This window comes from Tetrao urogallus, assembly GCF_951394365.1.
Source record: "Tetrao urogallus genome assembly, chromosome: 12".
In the NCBI taxonomy this organism is placed as follows: domain Eukaryota; kingdom Metazoa; phylum Chordata; class Aves; order Galliformes; family Phasianidae; genus Tetrao; species Tetrao urogallus.
The window spans coordinates 16,332,652-16,351,192 of NC_136825.1; the positions used below are offsets into that span (position 1 = coordinate 16,332,652).

Sequence of the window (18,541 nt, forward strand, 5' to 3'; positions counted from 1 at the left end):
CACCTAACTTTATTCCAGCATTCTAGATTTTTAACTCACATCTCTAAAGACAGTTCCACAGACAGAGTGATACAACATAAATAACAGCCTGCTGCCATTGAAGCTTATTCAGCCTCTCTTCCCATTGCCATAAAATGCTCACTGAGAGCAGGGCGGGTGTGAAAATTTACTATTTTCTGCCATTTTAATAAGTTGTATTAGTTCACAGATCTCAAGCACTCAAGCCAAGAAAATGGAAGACACAAGGCCACTTCTTTAGGATTTAGAGCCTTGGCCTCCTGTATAAAAGATAAGCACAATATCCAGTTATTGCCATAAAAGAAAAAGGAGTACAGCCCAATGAAGGGTGACAGGGAGTACATTCAAGAACAACACAAAGATAATGAGGGAAGGTGAAGACACTATTTTTTACAGCTGTGAACCTGCCATTGTTGTACATTACTATAATCTTTGGGCCCTAAATATCTCAAGGGAGCACTTGAGGGTTGCGACTGCTCAGTCACAACACTGAAATGTAAATAATTATGCAGCCTCAACTCCTCTATTTCCATATTCCATCTCCTGCCAGCAATATCAGGAAATACTGTTTGCATTTCTGGTAAAACACATGCATACACATTATTGCTGCTTCAGCTCTGAGTTTAAGAATCCTTATCACAAGCTTAACAAGCCAAGGGACATACTTCCAGAGCAGAGCTTCTCTTGCAGTAAACTCAACTACTTTCAAATTAAAGGGAAGCTCCACTGGAGCTTCAGCATGAACTCATCATACCTCCCTCATTCCCAAGAGATGTTCTACTTCTGAGGGAGCAACTGCAATACACCACCAGTTTCCAACCACAAAGGCAGCACATTGTTTCTTACTGGCCAGGGGAAAATGGAGCTGCCACGCTCTTCCTTGTTGAGGAGGATTGCATAAATTCTTGCCTGAAAGTAACTCAATAGCTGTAGGCTAAGATACTGGATTGTCTTTGTGGGAAGCAGAGAAACGTCAACCTCCATCAATCTTGTACACAAACAGTACAATCCAGTTCTATTGAAACAGTTAAGGAATGTGACAATATTTTAGCCCAAGGAATTTCTATTCCATAAGCTCTGCATATACTATACAAGTATATATTACTATATACAGCTAAAAAATAATCTGAAATGATTCACAAAAAAGAAACTTTGACAATGTATTAGGATAAAGTTTTAAGTAACTTCTATTGAATCCCATCTTCCAAACCTGTAGTCAAAGCTATACCCCACCAAGGAAGAAATATTACTCACGGAAATTCAGGTGGATCAAAGATGGACTTGATAGCTCCAGCATAAATGGATAATATGGATATTACTACGCAGGCCAAGAAGAGGGAAGCAAATTTGTTAACATATTTCACACCTACAAAGACCACCACTGCCATTAAGATGAGGAATACAGTTCCATACACCCTCATGTTGTTTAGCATAGCACTGGATGCATCATGGGCACCGGATGGATAAAAAATTGCTGCTTGTGGCACAATATATGTCTGAAATAAGAAGAAAGCAAGCTGAAGGAGCACAGAAACAGAACTCTGTCTATACTACTGTAGTGATCTTGTTCCCATACCAAAAATGTTTATCACTGCAGCATGCTCTTCACCAGGAACCATCCTTGAGTTTACAGGAAAAAAAATCGAAGGCTAATAACCCTATTTCAGTAGGGCAACTGAGCCAACATTATCAGTGATGAGCATGGGTCTTTAATTTAGTCACACTTTCATCCATGTTTTCAGTAGATTTTGCATTCTAGATATCGATAGTGTGTGTAACTTTAAAAGGTCAACACTGAGCATAGTGAATTAGAGACCTTCCGGTCTGATTTGTGAATGTGTATGCAAATATGGGACAAGAATACTGCAGTATTTTCTGCCAGCTGTCTTAAAATCATGACTATTCCAGTATTACTCACCAATAAAATCTCAATGGCACCAAGAATGTACATCGCTCCTGCAAATGTTGTTCCCAAATAAAAGCACAGCCCTACAGCTCCACCAAACTCTGGGCCTAATGACCTGGATATCATGAAATAGGAGCCACCAGCTATGAAACAAGAGATGTGAGAGTAAAATTGTCATTTCTTGATTACTACAACAGAAACGTACAAAACTATAGTGCATATCTGCTTTTCTAAGGTTTCAATTAAACCAATTTTTTATCAGTACAGTGATAAATAAAATCAAATATTTTGCCTAATTGATACTGAAGAGGAATACTAGCTATTAATTCAGGCTCTGTATCCTGACTTAATCAAATGTATCTGGAATAAATCATGTTAATAGCTTACAGCAACATTTTTTTCCACTAATGAGAAGCATAAGACTACACTTACCTGGAACAACACCATTTGTAGCAATAGCACTCATTGATATGGTTGTCAGCATAGTCTGCAAAAACAAGAAAAAGGAATTAATAGTGTCAACAACATATCCAAATTTTAACTTATTCCTTGTTAGAGTAAACCTGCCACAATATTTCTATTTATTATGCCTTGACAGGTCATTATCTGAAAGAAAACAAGAGTTAGCAGGAATTTAATCATCGTGCTGTTAAGGCTTTTGCCTGAGAAATGCCTGTTGTATCAGGTCAAGCAATGGCTGTCTGCAGACAAAGCACAGTAACAGAATAGGCGTCCTTCCCTTCACAGAGCTGGAATTCTGGCAGAGGCTTCTGCAGCAAGGCAGGCAGTCTGAGACAGACAGAAAAAAACTGTTTGCAGAACCAACACCACTTTTTTTTTTTTTTTTTTTTTTTTTACTGTATCTACACTAGAAATAGTTTGACAGTTTAGAAATATTATCACACATACATTAAAAATAAAAATCACATGCCTATCAAACAAAGCAGGAGAGCCTAGCATAAATCTGGCTTTTCACTATGCATACATCTACAAAGAAGCCTCCCCAAGTTTCTTGACAGTTTCACAGGGGTTACATGCCAGGCATTGTTTTAGCTATATACTTACACAGCAGCAGCAGAGTAATACAATCAGGAAGGACTGAAGAACACCAGCCATTCCTACCATCCAAGTCAGCCGAAGGAAGAGAATAACCCCAAAAATGTTCTGCATGCAAGGTAAATACACTCCCATCAGGGTGCCCATGCTGGGTGACTGAAAAAAAAAAAAAAAAAAGTACATAGCATTCATTACCTGGAATTATTCAAAGCACAGGTAACCAAGATTATACAACTTCAATTTCTCAAATGACACAAATCTGAGAAACATAAGGGAGATGTACACCAATTACTACTGTCCTCCACTTCCACAAAAGCAAACTGCTAATACTGAAACCATCAATTTATAAACAAATTCACATCTATCCTATGAGAACAAGCTGAGAGAGCTGGGGCTGACCTCATTAGCAGCCCTCCAGTACCTGATCAGTGCCTATAGGAAAGCTGGGGAGGGACTTTTTGAATGGGCATGTAGTGGATGAGAGGAAATGGTTTTAGACTGACAGAGGGTAGATTTAGCCTAGATATTAGGAAGAAATTTTAGACTGTGAGGACGGTGAGACACTGGAACAGGTTGCCCAGAGGGGTTGTGAATGCCCCTTCCCTGGAAGCAGGCTGGATGGGGCTTTGAGCAATCTGGACTAGAGGGAGGTGTCCCTGCCCACAGCAGGGGGGTTGGAACTGGATGATCTTAAAGGTCTCTTCCAACCCAAACCATTCTATGGTTCTATGATCTTCACATTTGCAATCATATTCAGCATTTAACAAGAGTTATTAAGAGTTATTATTAAGAGTGATTAAAAATACATTTTTAGTTATTTTATCGTAGAGCCACAGAATTTTTATGATGAAACCAGGTGAGGGCTACAGATTCACAGTAGGATAGATCCTATCTTACTCCTAGAATTCAAAACATAATTTTGTGTTATAAGTACAAGAGATTTTGAAGCAATGTAGAGAAATGCATAATGTATGTTTTTCATTCTGTGTATTTTACATAAATCAGTGATTCTACCTTTCTTCTGCTTAAATCATTTTAGCATCAGACTCTGAATTACTTCTGACAGTGACTGAGAAAATGTAAATTACTCAGGTGACTTCACAGGAACTTCACATTGCTGGCATCTGACACAGTATCTTACAGAATTCTCTTTGCTTAAATAGTTACTTTCAGGGGACAGACAGATCCCAAACAATGATATCAAAGCATTGCTGGTAAGGATTTTATTTCAAGGAATAGAAGTGTTTCCTCCATTGGCACATCTGACACTCACAGAAATTCAGAGTCCCAAATTGCTGTGGTTTTCTGCCAACGTTTTCCACTGCTTCCATTTCCTAAGGTTTTCTTTTATGTTTAAAATTACAAAGAATGCAGAAACATGGGGGAATAGAGAGTAGACTTCTAAATACCTCTCAATTCTCATTTTTTTGTCTGAACTACAAGGATGTTAAAAGGAACGACTGACTCAATTTTTTGAAGTAAGCTTCGAATTCCCTCAGTGACTAAAGTTAATCAGATCAATCAGTTTCCCCATACATGCTGTAACTTGTGTGAACCTCTTGACCACATGCTGATGGTCTGCAATGGACATACCAACCAGACCTACCAGAATGGGGCAAGAGAGCTGTTACTCAGCAGCTCCAGTGCCACAGTACAAAGAAGTCCCTAAAACTTCGACTGCCATATGTACAAAAATTACCATTCTACAGAACTAAAAGCTGTGCCATGATTATGTGTAAGGATGGAAGGAATTGTCATCTTCTGACACTAACAGAAATGATTTTGAAATGAGTTGTTTCAACGCTACAGTAGAGGATCTTCTCAGGCTGTTCTGTATAGTATACCTGTTTCCTCTGAACAGGTTTCTCCTCTGCAGCAAGGGCAGGTGGAGCACAGTTGTTGTATATTCCATATGCAGTTTTCCAAGCACTAGCAAGGCAGGTGAGTTTTTAGCCTGTCCTTTACACATCTCTCAGCACCTGCTTCCTTTGCATAACAATTTGCCTTATTCCAGCACATTCCTATTTGATCCATTTGGCAGATTTGCTCTGCTGTTCATCATCTTCCCCTCCCCATTCATTTGAAATAGCTTTTTAATGTGCATCAAGTTACAACTTAACTCTAGCCACAGAGGAAGACGAGCCATGCATTAATTGCACAGTTATGAGACTACTGCTGAGTAGAGCAGCTTAGGAGATGCGTAAGTGACTGCCAGCAGACAAAACCCAAACCACAGAATTACTAAGTGTACTTGAGGCACTTAGGACAAATTTAATACGGAGTTTACTCTGTATTTTCCTGCCCTGCGGAATACAAAACACCACCATGAAATGATGCACAAACGCTGCTTGCACCAGCCTGCTCACAGAAATATTTAACATGAGTTAAACTGCAGCGACTTAATCCTCCTTACACATTTTATAATCAGCAGCCTCCATTGGAATGAGTGTAACGAAACCTGTACTGAAGCCTCAGTAGAATACAGTCTGAAACAAAAAGGTTATTAAGTTCAGTCTCTTCAGCTGTCAAACAAACAAGTTAGTTGCCTCATGCTGCATAAAGGAAATTAAGCAGACATTTTGAAGAATGTTTTCGTTCAACTGAGAAGGGAAAGAATAATCTTGAAAAATCTCAGTTGCAATGCAGATCATGTTTCTGCATGCACAGTGTTCACTCTTATCAGCTGTAGACATGATTGATATCAGTATTGATCTGAATCTGAAGGACACTGTTTCCATTGTACCAGTATGACAGGTTATCAAAGCACTTGGCTGCAGGGCTCAGGGACACAGATCAGTAATGACAGCTTTTGCGGCTGCTCTGTAGCATGAGGACAGACAGCAGCACAGAAATGCACTGCCTTATTAAAGATACATGACCTGAAATACTGAATGTAATTTCTACCGCGAGAAGGGGATATTTTCACAGTGCTGTGACCAAGTGCTTTAATATAAGACTGCACTTAGAAAACATTAACAGCAATCAAAATCTCTATCCTATTACAATTTTTTTCTGATGTCTAAAGAAGAATTATGCAATCAAAAATATTTAATGTGAATGCTGAAACAGGGTAGCATGCCTATATCAACCTCTTTTCATAAAATCGTAGGGGTTTTGCACTGAAATTCTTCTCATCTTTGTTTGCACCTTCTACAAACTGTGTTGATCATTCCAAAAGTTTAGAAGGGAGGGCCATCACATAATATATTTTCCAGAGTCTGTGGAAATGTCAAGTCTCCTTTGGTTGTGTCACCTGAGAAAGCAGACGTCACGAACAAGGCAAAGCACATCATTCTCTGCTCACTTAAGCTTAACATTTGGAAGAAAGATCTCTTTTCTTTTTTAAATACCTGCCATTCGGATTTCTGTACTAGATGTGCACACAGTTTTGTGCACTTTCTCATGCTCTCCTCTCTAATTTAAAAGGGTACGATTTGGGGGATACCAGATCTAGAGTCTGCTAACCCTCCTCACTCCACTTCTGGTCTACAAGATGCCAATTCCAGTAAGTGACACAACAGGACAGGCAGCTCACATTTGGTCACACCAGCTGGACACATACTAGCTGAGCACAGCTGACAGAATACTCAGCAATGAATCAGTTATCAAAGCTAATGCTCAAAACCAGAATGTGCCACCTGCTTCTCATCTGTACAGTTCTGTAACAATTATAGTGTACAGCATTGTATAGTTGCTAGTTTTGAATTTTCAGTTTTTAATCATAATTATTGGTCAAGAACTCAACTGTATTCTACAAGATGTTTAAACTCTCATATTGCTTAAGACAAGATGGGGATAAGAAATTCAAACTACTGTTATGATATTGCAATTGATGTAATTTATCTCCAAGACAGACAAGTTAAGCAAATATTCACTTAAGGAAAATACAGTGTTTACATCGAAAATCCTGAGATATTAACACAGGATGATACTGCCACTTTTGGAATAGTAACCCAACTCACTTTACAGCAACCATCTGAGAAGTCTGTAAGCACACATTTTAGTAGGGCATAATTTTGGACAACCAGAAGCCCAAAGTGCATGTTACCAAAGAAGCAGAGCTTTCACAAGGACTGTGTTGCCTTTAAGTTAAAAACAACCTCTCACTTGCCTGTTATTTGCTGCATTTCTTTCCTACAAAGCTATACTGTAACTTCTTTAACCAACATTACACTACACCACCAAATTCTCCTAATTCTTTGTCAACAGAAAAATAAGCGATGAGCTTTCAGATTAGACTGCATCTTACTTTGGTATCCTGGATGGGCAGTGGATGAGGAAATAAATGGGAAAAATGCACAGAACTGTTTCAAATGGTAATGGCTGTACTTATTTGAATCTCCCTTCATTTTACCTTTGTTAAGATAATAATCAATCCGCAAGAAGTAATTTTTTTTTTTTTTTTTGGTCTTATGCAACATCACCATATTAACAGCTGACCTTTGGCTTTATTTCCCTCAAAAGCATGCTGAACATAGATGCAGATGAAATTTCATATTGGTTATATGAAGGTAAAAACTTTGAACAGACTCAACAGTTAACATAATACTAAGTACCATACAAAAGCAATAGTTAAAATGTTTAAATTATTTTTTAAAAGTAACGTTGAAGTACCAAAACCCAGTTACAGTACCTAGACAACCTTCACTCAGACCTGTAGTGATGACATACTGACCACAGTATCACAATACTTCAGCATTTGTGGTCTTGGATAAAATTCAACTTCAAGAATCATGTTGACTAAGTAACTTTATTAACATGAGTGTAAAAACAAGCAGAGTAAAGAAACAATGTGTGTAAGAAAGCTGGAATCCAGCAGTCAGCAGGGATTTACACGTTTCCTCTTTGAGAACAACAGTGCTGTTTTTCAGCATTATCACTTCTTTCTGTTCGAAACACCCAAAGACTTTCTGACAGTGCTGTAGGATGAAATCTGTAGGATTCAAATGCTATCTCAGTTTTTAAAATTTCTTTTGGAAGAAAAAAAAAATTGCAAGCAAACTGATAGGCCTGCAAATGCAATAAAATGCAACCATACCAGTAAAAGTTTTAGCACTAACTGAAGTGCTTGCCTGGCTGCCAGACCACTAAGAACAGCAGTTAGAACACAGTGCTTGCGATAGAAATCAAACAACCAACAATCAAACCCCACCTTCAGCTTAGTTGCTATAGCCAGCCCAAAGAGGCTAAAGATCTCAATTCAGATCCTTTGGGGTGGAATTCAGTTGATTAAACGCCTGGCAACCACAATGATACTTCAGCTGCCCCAGGGCGCCCAATCTGACCTCCACCCACCACTCTTGAGGGGTGTTGCCTCCTGCAAGCCCTGTGTCATACCTACCAGGCTCACAGATCTCAAATACTTCCAGGAACCTAAACCAGCACTGTGAAAAAGTTGTGGGCTTTTTTTGTCACTGTTGATTTGACTCACTGCTAAAAGCATATCCTATCTATCTAAATCCATACTGGGTATATGCAACGGTACTGTAGTGCATTATCCCCAGCCACTGTTTTGGTTCCGGTTTGGTTTGGGTTTTTTTGTTTTTTTATCATCTTACTACTTACCAACGAGCTCTTTGCAAAGCTATCATGACACCTTCAAACTACAGAAGTTAAGATAAAGCGGAAAGGAGTCCAGTTCTCCAAAACCACACATGGAATCACTGAGTTGATTAGCTGGCCATGGAAAGAATCTTTACTCACTTTTGATACTTTCTTCTTGGAACCATCAGTGTTTTCTGCTTCTTCATGTTCCTTAACACCTTGGGTAAGATTAGTGTAGTTGACCAGCTTGCCAAGCAGAGATGACACTTTTGGTCGTATATCAAGTTCTTCCTGTGGGAGAAGACAACCAGTCAACTTCTGTGAGTCACAGCATTGAGGGAGAGCTGCTGGGGTCAGGCCTTCCATGAGTAAAAGCAAGGGAATCAGAGAGTATTTAATTGCACTGATGAGAGGATTTATTTTCTGAAACAAGGGCAATTCTGCTAGGAAATGGCAACAGGTGTGCATTATATACCCCCCCCTTCTCCTTAGGTACTGATAAAACAAATTGTATCAGTAAAGACAAATTCTGAGCTCTGTGGCTGTAAGAAATTGAATACATGCCTTATATGCAGCTCTAACATAATTGACAAAAAGAGATACACTTTTAAAATCGTCAAGTTTACAAGTAAGGCAGCAATATCATTGCAGACTGAGGTCTGATTGTTTTATTATATTTTTCAAACTTTGTAATCTTATTTATGTGGATCTAGATTTTTTTTTTTTTTTTTTTTAAATCCCAGAAGCCACATCTGCAGTGCCTCACAGTTTTACATTCTTCCCATCCAACATCTGCTTCTGAAAGCATTTTCAAGGCCAAATCTGTGGCTTCTCCATGCAAACAAATACTTTCCTTAGACAAAGAAGGAAAAAAAAAAAAAAGAAAAAAAAAAAGCAGCCCAGTGAAACAGCTAGCCTGCAAAGAAACAAAACCAGGACAAAGTCACTCCCTTACTCTCTCTCTCTGAAACTGAAATGCTTTACATGTCAAATTGCACAATATGTAATGCAAGGCAAAGAGAAATTACTCTCTATACAGAAAATAAAAAGCTGATTAAGACAGATTTCATTGTCTGGAGCTTTATCGTATCTTCATGTGCAGTCACGAACAGTTTCTAGGAGGATCTGATGCATAAACTCACTCCGAATGGTTGAAAGGATGCCATGAGCTAAGTATCCCTTTTCTTACTCTTTCCTCAGATCTCATCTGTGAAATCTACAGGTTTCATCTTCAAAAATCTGGTTATGATTACTTCCAGAAAGAGGTTGAGGTAACATGCTCCCCATTCAGTTGGGCAGCATAGCCTTTGGGATGTTCTGTTCCTCCTCTTTAGTACTACAGAAACAGCCTGCAGTCCTGCTGTGCTGTTGCTTATGAGAAAAGCAGGCGTGTAAGTAACAGCAGATCAAATTCCACAAACGGCCAGCCCTCCACAACATGCAAGTGAGTTCATCCTGATCACAAATTTACTGTGCTTTGGAGGAAGGAGACACCAGAGCTGGGAGCACGCTTCAAAGTCTTTAGCTCAAGCACACTGCCATAAAAACAAAGTTGTAGTGTTTCCAGGGCAGCAGGCACATAAGTATGTGTTAGGCTCAGTGCCACACAGCTGAACTCTGCAGGGGTCAACCTGGCTGGGCATAGGAGCTGAGTTCCCAGCATGTGAAACATAGGATGCAAGTTCCCAGGATGGCTGTGAAGCCATTATTCAGGAGCTTTGCTGGAAAACAGCTGCAGAGCCAATCACATACTCTCTGCACTGCTCCCCAGAACCTCAAAATCTGAAAATACCTTTTAGAAACTTGGTTTTGGCAGACCATGACATATTTTCACTTACTGCAGTGCCAGTGAGGTGAGGAGGACGACTGTGCTCAATTCTGTATGGGTCCAGCTGGTGTAACCACAGCTTTGCTGTTTAAACTACTCAGGTCACTTCTGCTACCATTATGTTTTAGTACTTTATAGACTTAAACACACCAAAGGCTTTTAGATATCAGGTTCCCCATCAGTGAGAGTTAGGTACCAAAGCACCTGAGCCTTTGCAATGCTCCACATTCCACTGAATGATAAATAACATGTGTTCAGTCCCTCCCGGTTTGGAAGATCACAAATCACATCAAAACTGTGAAAAACAGTCAGAAATTACCTCAAACAGGGCCAGATTTTTGTCATAGTAATCACCTCCTTTGCTGGCTTCTGAACTGTTGAGAAAAGGGCTGTTTTCTTTATGGTTGCCATGACCTGAAAAGAAAAAAAGAAATAGGTTTTGGAAAGAGTAAGAGAATTCCCAAGGAAACTTTTTAACGCTGACATCAGAAACCACAGGGAATAAACTTGTTTGTTCAACTTAATCTGTTTCTTTTTAGTATCTCATGTTATGCAACAGAACCTATATCAGAGCTGTTACTCCGACAAAGGAGTTTCTTCTGTTTCTGTTCCTGTTTTCAGTAAAGCAGATGAGCAAGTCACCGCAAAGCAAAGCGTACAAGCAGGGGCACAGCTACACTGCTGTCTGCACCTCTGTTCTCAAATGTTTCCTTTGATAACTGCTTCTTACACAGAGCTGTGACAAATGAAAAGACACTTCTTTCGCACCCGGAAAAACTGAAGCCAAGAGAACCGTTTGGGCACCATGTGCAAACACACTGGGTAGATCTAATGAAACTGAACAATACCAAGACCAAACTCTGTTATTACAATACTTGTAAATATTAACCAGAAACCTCTTTTCTTTTTCCTACTCTTTTCTTCTCTTTTTTATTCCCCCCTCCCCCACCTATGCCAACTAATTTCTAGATCTCAAGACATGCTCACTTCATGAAGTATTGTGAAGCCTTATCCTTATTGCGTTTTGAACGCAGGCTGCGCATTCTTCACTCCTCTAATTCTTTCAGATTAAGACCTAACATCAGATATAGTAAAAGTAAAGCATCAGACAACCTGAGAGATCAGTAGATCTTTCTGAAATAGGTAGAAATTAAATGAATAAAGGGCACAATGATACAAAATTATCTCTGCCAAAATTAAAAAGAAAAAAAATGAAGTTGATTCCAGCAATAAGTTCTCTGACCTATGGCTCCCCTTACAAAAATTCCTTTCTTTTGCCTATAACTCTTCCCTCCCTGCTCTTTCAGCCAATACAAACTAAGATTTCCAAGAGTGTCTCCTTAAGAGAAAATCAATCCAAAGAATGATCTTTCTTTTTACAAAAACAGTAACCACTAAAGAAATTGAAAATGAAAGGAAAAATGGATTGTCTCAAATGCAAGCTAAAGTACAACACACTGAATATATAAAAAGCACAAGATTAAAGATCCGGATTTTTTGGTGCATGTTTTCAACAACTATGGTAATCAATTGAAAAAGGCCATATTAAAATAATTTAGCATAACAGAAGCGAACGCATTTCTGCATTTTGAAGTCTAAATCAACTTACAGAATTAATCTACAAGGCAAAACACACAACTCCTCCCCTACTCACATGGATCAGCATATACCACCACGCTGTTACAAGTAATTGCTATGGGCAAAATAATAGGACAAATGTCAGTGCTGTTCTTACTGAGGGCAAGTAATGCGAGGGAAGAAGCGCTGCTTGCTTGAAGCTGCACACAGGTGCTTCAGGCAAAGCTGTTAGGGGAAAACAAGAAACCACGAACAACAGATGTCTTAGTAAGTTTCTGCAATAATCATCAAGCTGACCATAAGCACTTGTAGATAGCAGTGCACTGTGACTATGAGCCTATTGCTTTTCTCACAGTTCTCACAACACCAAAATGTGACACAGCAGCTGCCTTGCACAAGTGGGCTCAGACTACCTGCACACTTTAATACAATGTAAGAGATGTTGATGCAGTATATTGTAAAATTTCCACATGACTTGGAAAAAACAACTGTAGGCTTAGCAACACAGTATGAAAATTACATGTTTTTCAATTCCAGTGAGACAAATATTTAGTAAACAAGCCATAATAATTGCTTGCTTGCTGTATGCGTTAGGTCTTTGATTGGCAAAGAGAGCATAGTAGACCAATTTTATTGCAGTACATATTGCATGCTGTGCTGAAGTCCATTCTATTCTATTTTGATCAAAGCACAGTTGCTATTCTTGCTGAGGAAACTGAGTCACAAGTTTTACACGAAATTGAAAACGGGCGGTCTATTTGACTAACAAAATTGAGAAGTTCAGTCTGTGCAATACCTCATTACACTTTGTTTTCTCACCTCTTACGTACTCACTTCAGTAACTCTTCTTTTTTTAAATAAAAATAATATTTAAAAATTATTTGATGTCCTGAATTTCTTTGTTCTTTCACCTTACAGAACCTGCTTATCACTGTCTCGAAAGCAAAATGGGTATTCCATTATTTATAATGCTTATAGAGCTTTTTTTTTTTTTTAAGTATATTAAATCACGCCGTTGTCAAGACAACCCATACATTCAATCCCAGATTTTCAGATCAGATGACAATTGCTTTGCTCATTCAAAATGCCAGGCCACACATCTTCATTTTACTCCAGAATTTTTCACAATTGGACTCTTCAGAAGCTCTACGTCTCTCTCAAAAAGAACATCTGACTCCTCTCTATTCACCATTTGTGTTTTCTAGCATCACCAAATTCCTTCCCTCTTGCCTTTCCTTTTGAATTTAATTCCTTGGTGGGATTGCTCTGGGTACCTTTCTGCCCAATGGAAGCCCAAACAAAGCTAACTGCAATAGAAAAATCAGTAAAACAAGTGACTGGAATTAGAGTATTGTTTTTTGCAATTGCTAGGGCGTGCTTTTCTCTATGAACATTAACTCCCTTCTCAAACACTGTGCTCCATATACTCCATTTTCAGGCATGGTAAGTTTACATTCAAATTCTGTGGAAGGACATCAATCTTTTAATTTTACCAATAGGTGGATCTGGGTGCTGCAAAGTTGTGTCCCACATCAAAAAGAGTACTATATTGAAAAGTTAAGAAAAGCTAATTAAATGGTAGCCAAAATCACCTTCACTAACTGTTGTACATTCAGTGTAGTCTCTGCCTTTCACACACATTCTAAAACACATCACCAAAGTATTAATCTGATCTCCTCTAGTGATTTCTATGTTCCGTTTCCAATTTCCTCAACAAGAATCACAAGTGTCCTTTGACCAAAATAAAATCAGATGGAGCGTAGCAAAGCATGTAATACAAAACACAATAAAATATTTGTCCAGTATATTTTGTTTGCCAATGAGCAATACCAGCACCTTCAAACAGACTTACTTGCATGGGAAGAGCTTGTTATCTCCGTTAGTTTTGGAAGAGAGCGGAGGTGACCTCGGAAAGACACGCCAGGGAATTCTTGCCCCAGCATCACGTGAGGATAGCTTACATTCTGAAGCATGAAGTCTCCTGGATAAGCACCATCTCGTGACACAGGTACTGTTTTCCACATCCTTAATTACTGAGCCTTTGGTCTTGGACAGTAGCTATGCAGTGTTAGCTTTCATGATGCAACTGTTTTGCATGGAACGTTTCATAAAGAGAGAGCTACATACTCTGCAACAGAGAATAATTTATTTGCCTTAATTCCTAACTAATTTTTTAAAATTATCATTATTTTTAGGTATGTAAACTACATTCCAATTTGGTTGATGTTTTCACTTGTTTCACTACTTCTCAGTCTTCACTATCTTTCAATAATGAAGGCTTCTTAATTATTAAATTATTAATACCTTCTGAATCCTGCCAATTCTCTTCCAAACCAAATCATTCTATTTACAGCCACCACTTCAATTGTACAGTCTATCTTCAGTTCTCCATCACAGTTCCCTGAGCTTTTTACAGCTCACCCACCCAGGCATGGACACAGGTCTACAGAACAGCATTCATCGTGTGAATCACATGCGTTCCATAAAACTTCAAAGATGTCCAATGAAACAAAACCTAAAAATCCTAAGTATGCACGCTCCTATACACGCAAACACATAAGCCCAGGAGACAAAACAAAAATAATTAAAGGATGTCCAAATCTTTACCCAACATTTACCTGGTTGCCATGGTGGCAGAGCTGCACCAGGCAGTCGGTGGACAGGTTTTATTTTGTTATTGTCTTAGACACCTAAGCTTTTTGGAGAAGGCTAAGAACAGAGGACAGTGTCCACATTATTGTGTTGTTTCTGGACACATTGGGATGGAGAAACAGTTTTCCCACTAGAACGCTGTATGCACAAGACTTCGTTGAAAGCCATTGCATTTTGGTTAGTGAAGGATTAAAAAAAAAAAAAAAAGAATTCAAGGAAAACTACAGACAAAGGCTAAAATAACGATAAGAATGACAGATCAGCAAGTATAAAAGGAAGCCAAACAATTAGGCACAGTGCAACTATCGTAAAGAAAGACCAGGAAGCTTCATGGTGATAAAGTGTACTCGGCCAGACTGGTACAAGAATAATCATCCCTTTGAGAAGCTGGCAGGAGCAGCTGCATGACTTCACCTGTTAAGGTTTTGTTCTCTTCTATTGTCAGTTTCCAAACTCCCTGAAAGAAAACTACCACTCCCCTAGTCCTTCATCATGCTCAGTTAAATGAAATTAGTATATCCTTTTGGACATGACTAATCCAGAAACATTCAGCTAGTTCTTACAGAGTTATTTATCCATCTTACAAAGTGCTTTATCTACATGACAAGTTAAGGCGTGCTGAAGGCACAGATGGACATTGTACAACTAGCTTTTGTCTAAGCAACACATAGAACAAGGAAAAATATAGTAATGCAAATTCATCTTAAAACTTTTTAAAAAGTATTCCCAAGAGCACTTTGATCACAAATCCACACTACTTTGCTTTTACAGGCATATATCTGGGTTGATTAAATGAAAGTCAGCAGAGGCACATACACCATCCTCCCATCACACCTGCACTCAGAGCATCTCAAGAGGAACCCAGTCTCTCCGATGTGCTTCGCAGGGCAGGCAAGCTGGACAAAGCTTCCAGTTACAGCTACAAGCTGTGATGACAATGTACTGAGTGCCCATCATTCTCCCTGCATAAAGTAACAATTCTAATTCTTAATTTATGTATTACATCCTTTGAAATCAGAGCTAGAACTGAAGTGTTAGGTCTGAAAAAGGAAGGAACTTGTTGGTTCATTTACCTCTTCATAACTGAGGAACAGCAGAGATTCACTAAAAAAACAGAAGCTCAAATTAAAGTCTTCTCCCACAACACAGTTTCATTTCTGGAGCAGTATAAGAGCTAATGTCTTGTTTGTAATTTTACTATACACATACAGGTTCCTTTCTGCACGCTACAGCAAAAGTATTTTTGTAATGAGACAGGCTGCACAGCAGCTAGCAGCACTTTTCAAACATCACTGGTCACAAAGCCTGTGACAGCTAGAGATAAATGGAGAGGTTTTCATGCACAGAGAACATTACTACATCTTATATATTTAATCTATCCCTTATAGTTTTAGTATTCCATCTACAAATTAACAATTAGAAACTAGAATGGATACACAAACAGCTGGAATGGGATTCCTTTAGCCTAATTTCAGCTATCTAAACACTAGGCAGTTATGTTCAACTAATCATGTACCTCACTCTTAGTCAGGACAAAACAGCTGAATCTGTTGATCCGTGGAGAGCATCCCCTGTCCGTGCATATTGGCAAGCTGAAAATTATCCAGAATTCAGCTGGAAATTTTGCCCCAAAAACAAGAACAGTTTGCTAGACTTACTGTTCTCCCAAGGATGCAAATGGATACACACATGATGGATATTCTAGAGCAGGAAAAGTTATGGAAACAATGGGATTGCTGCAAACAAATTATATTCAGGTAGAATATTTCTTTACTGCACAACCAAATAGTTTTATTAGTCAATGCAATTTTGTGCAGACATTTGTTCACAGCTTTAAGGATTAAACTTTCATTAAAAAAAAGGTGTCCAAACCCATTTCCATTACACTTCAGGGTTTGTTGTTGTTTTGTTGTGGTTTTTTTTTTTCAATTTGTTTGTTGTTATTAAGAGGAACCGTTGTGACAGTTTTTGACAAAGCAAATTCCAAGTGTTAGTAGTGATAATACTTGCCCAAACAACTGTACCACAAGATAAAACTCGGTTCCCTGATAAAGGCTGTGCAATGCTCAGATAGCTTTCCTCATACCATACAATAACAGTGAAGTTCTGCAGAACTGAGTGTTGCTGAACAGAAAAGCCAAAATAATTTTCTTGTCTTTTCCAAGCAGTTCAAGAACCCTGATACCTCTGCCTTCAGCAGCAAAGTACTGAAATTGTTAAAGTGCATGAAGGGACCACCACGTTAAGACAGCAATCCATGCAACAAGACTGCGTGGGAGGAGAGAACAGCAGAATGAAAGGGCAGATCAGTGATCTCTACCCAGACAGCTTTTTGGCAGCAAAAGGAAACTGTGCTTTAAGCAGGCTCAAACTACCACTTACACTGACAATACTGAACTCTCATATGCCACAGTTAGATGTTTACTTCTAGAAGAATCTGCAGTTGAAAGCCAAACTATTGATACTTGTGGGTATTTTCAAGAGCGTAATTTGCTCATTCACTGCTATAAGACTAGCACATAACATTATTTACTTCACTATGGATTAGCACTCTCATTAAAATTTTGTATTTACTGGATTTTACCCTGACAAGTGAAGTGCTTCTTAAGCACTACACTGCAGATATCTACACATTTACACTCACCAGCTTCAGCACCTGCAAAAGCTACACAAAGCACAGTTTTACCAAAGATAAGTTAAAAGCTGTATTGCTGATAATATATTAGTTCTTCTGAAACAGTTCAGAGTTCCAAACACTGTTTGTGGTCTGCGTGAAGGAAAGAGACAAAGCTTTCCCACACAACCTACACAACACTTAGGCTGCAGCAAAGTAAATAACTAAATGAACAGTTAAGCAGAGATAGCTGATTTCTCCCTAAATAAAAAAGCATGAAATTACTACTGGTCTTCTACTGTACTTTGCAAATCTAGGCTAGGGAACAGTTCTACAAAACAAATTAGCTAATGCTTCACAACTCAAAGGATTTAGCAATGTAATAGCCCACTGCTTCAGAAAGTACAACAATTTCACTCTTCAGTTAAGATACACTGATAGCTTTAGAACACTATAATCCTCTGTGGATATTAATATCAACATGAAGTACTTACCCTTCAGCAATAACTCTTTGCCATTTGCAGTAATTTGGTTTACCATTATTCTTCTTTCTGCTTTTAGTGCATGCTTTAGAAAATGCCTTCTCTGGCAAGTCCTGAGGATCAGACAAGTTTAATACTGTATTCCCAAAAGAAGTTTTTCTACCTCCTCTGACAAAGTGACTGCTGCCTGCAGAGCTGAATGGAATTGATCTCTTTCAGGAAACAAAAGGGTTCCTTAAAGAAAGCTAAGCCAACGCTGATACAATCCTGGCATTATAATCTTTTAAATAGTGAGAAAATAGGCAAATATCAAGATCTTACTGAAAATGCTGTTTGTGAAATTGAACTCGGCCACGTCCAAGAGGCAAACTGCACACTGTTTGCACACTTCTCAGAAGAGTGTGAGCCACAAATCTGCTGCTTGCTTAGTGTGGAATCAGACAGCATTTTAAACTAGCTAATACCATGAAAATTACAGCTCTGTGACGTTTGCCCTCCGGGCATTTCAGCTTTCAAGTGAAAACAGTGATGTATTTTTTTCCATCTTCAATAACTTTTACTATGATTACCCATTAGGGGATAAATCATATGAAAGATGCAACAAAATAAATAAATCTATACGATGAAATGGAGGCTTATATAAGAGACAGGTAGATACTAACAATGGTTTTAAGTAGTTCACAATTACTAGAACCCCATGCATTCTGTTTGTTTATAAGGTAATCTTCCAAATACCACACACACCACACCAGCTCCTTTATCCAGCAATCACCAAGAATGCCTGTGATTAAAATGCCAAGTCACTTTTGAGAAAATGGATTTAGGAACTCACACACTGCTTCAGAGCTTTCATAATCTAACTC

At 38.6% G+C, this 18,541-nt stretch overlaps 1 protein-coding gene across 3 annotated transcripts in view; it reads right to left on the minus strand.

Annotated features, from left to right (window-relative positions):
- The window catches only part of SLC12A4 (solute carrier family 12 member 4), a gene marked incomplete at both ends in the record, with an annotated part of 44,836 nt that overhangs the window by 16,111 nt on the left and 10,184 nt on the right, over positions 1–18,541 (minus strand). For 2 of the 3 annotated variants that reach the window (XM_079541579.1, XM_079541578.1), the window contains 6 exons: positions 1,273–1,514; positions 1,937–2,067; positions 2,357–2,411; positions 2,990–3,136; positions 8,684–8,815; positions 10,672–10,766. In XM_079541579.1, coding sequence (XP_079397705.1) covers positions 1,273–1,514; positions 1,937–2,067; positions 2,357–2,411; positions 2,990–3,136; positions 8,684–8,815; positions 10,672–10,766 — 802 coding nt within the window. Of the gene's footprint in view, positions 1–1,272; positions 1,515–1,936; positions 2,068–2,356; positions 2,412–2,989; positions 3,137–8,683; positions 8,816–10,671; positions 10,767–13,782; positions 13,955–18,541 lie in introns of those variants that run through there. The other variant, XM_079541580.1, reaches the window with a different exon arrangement.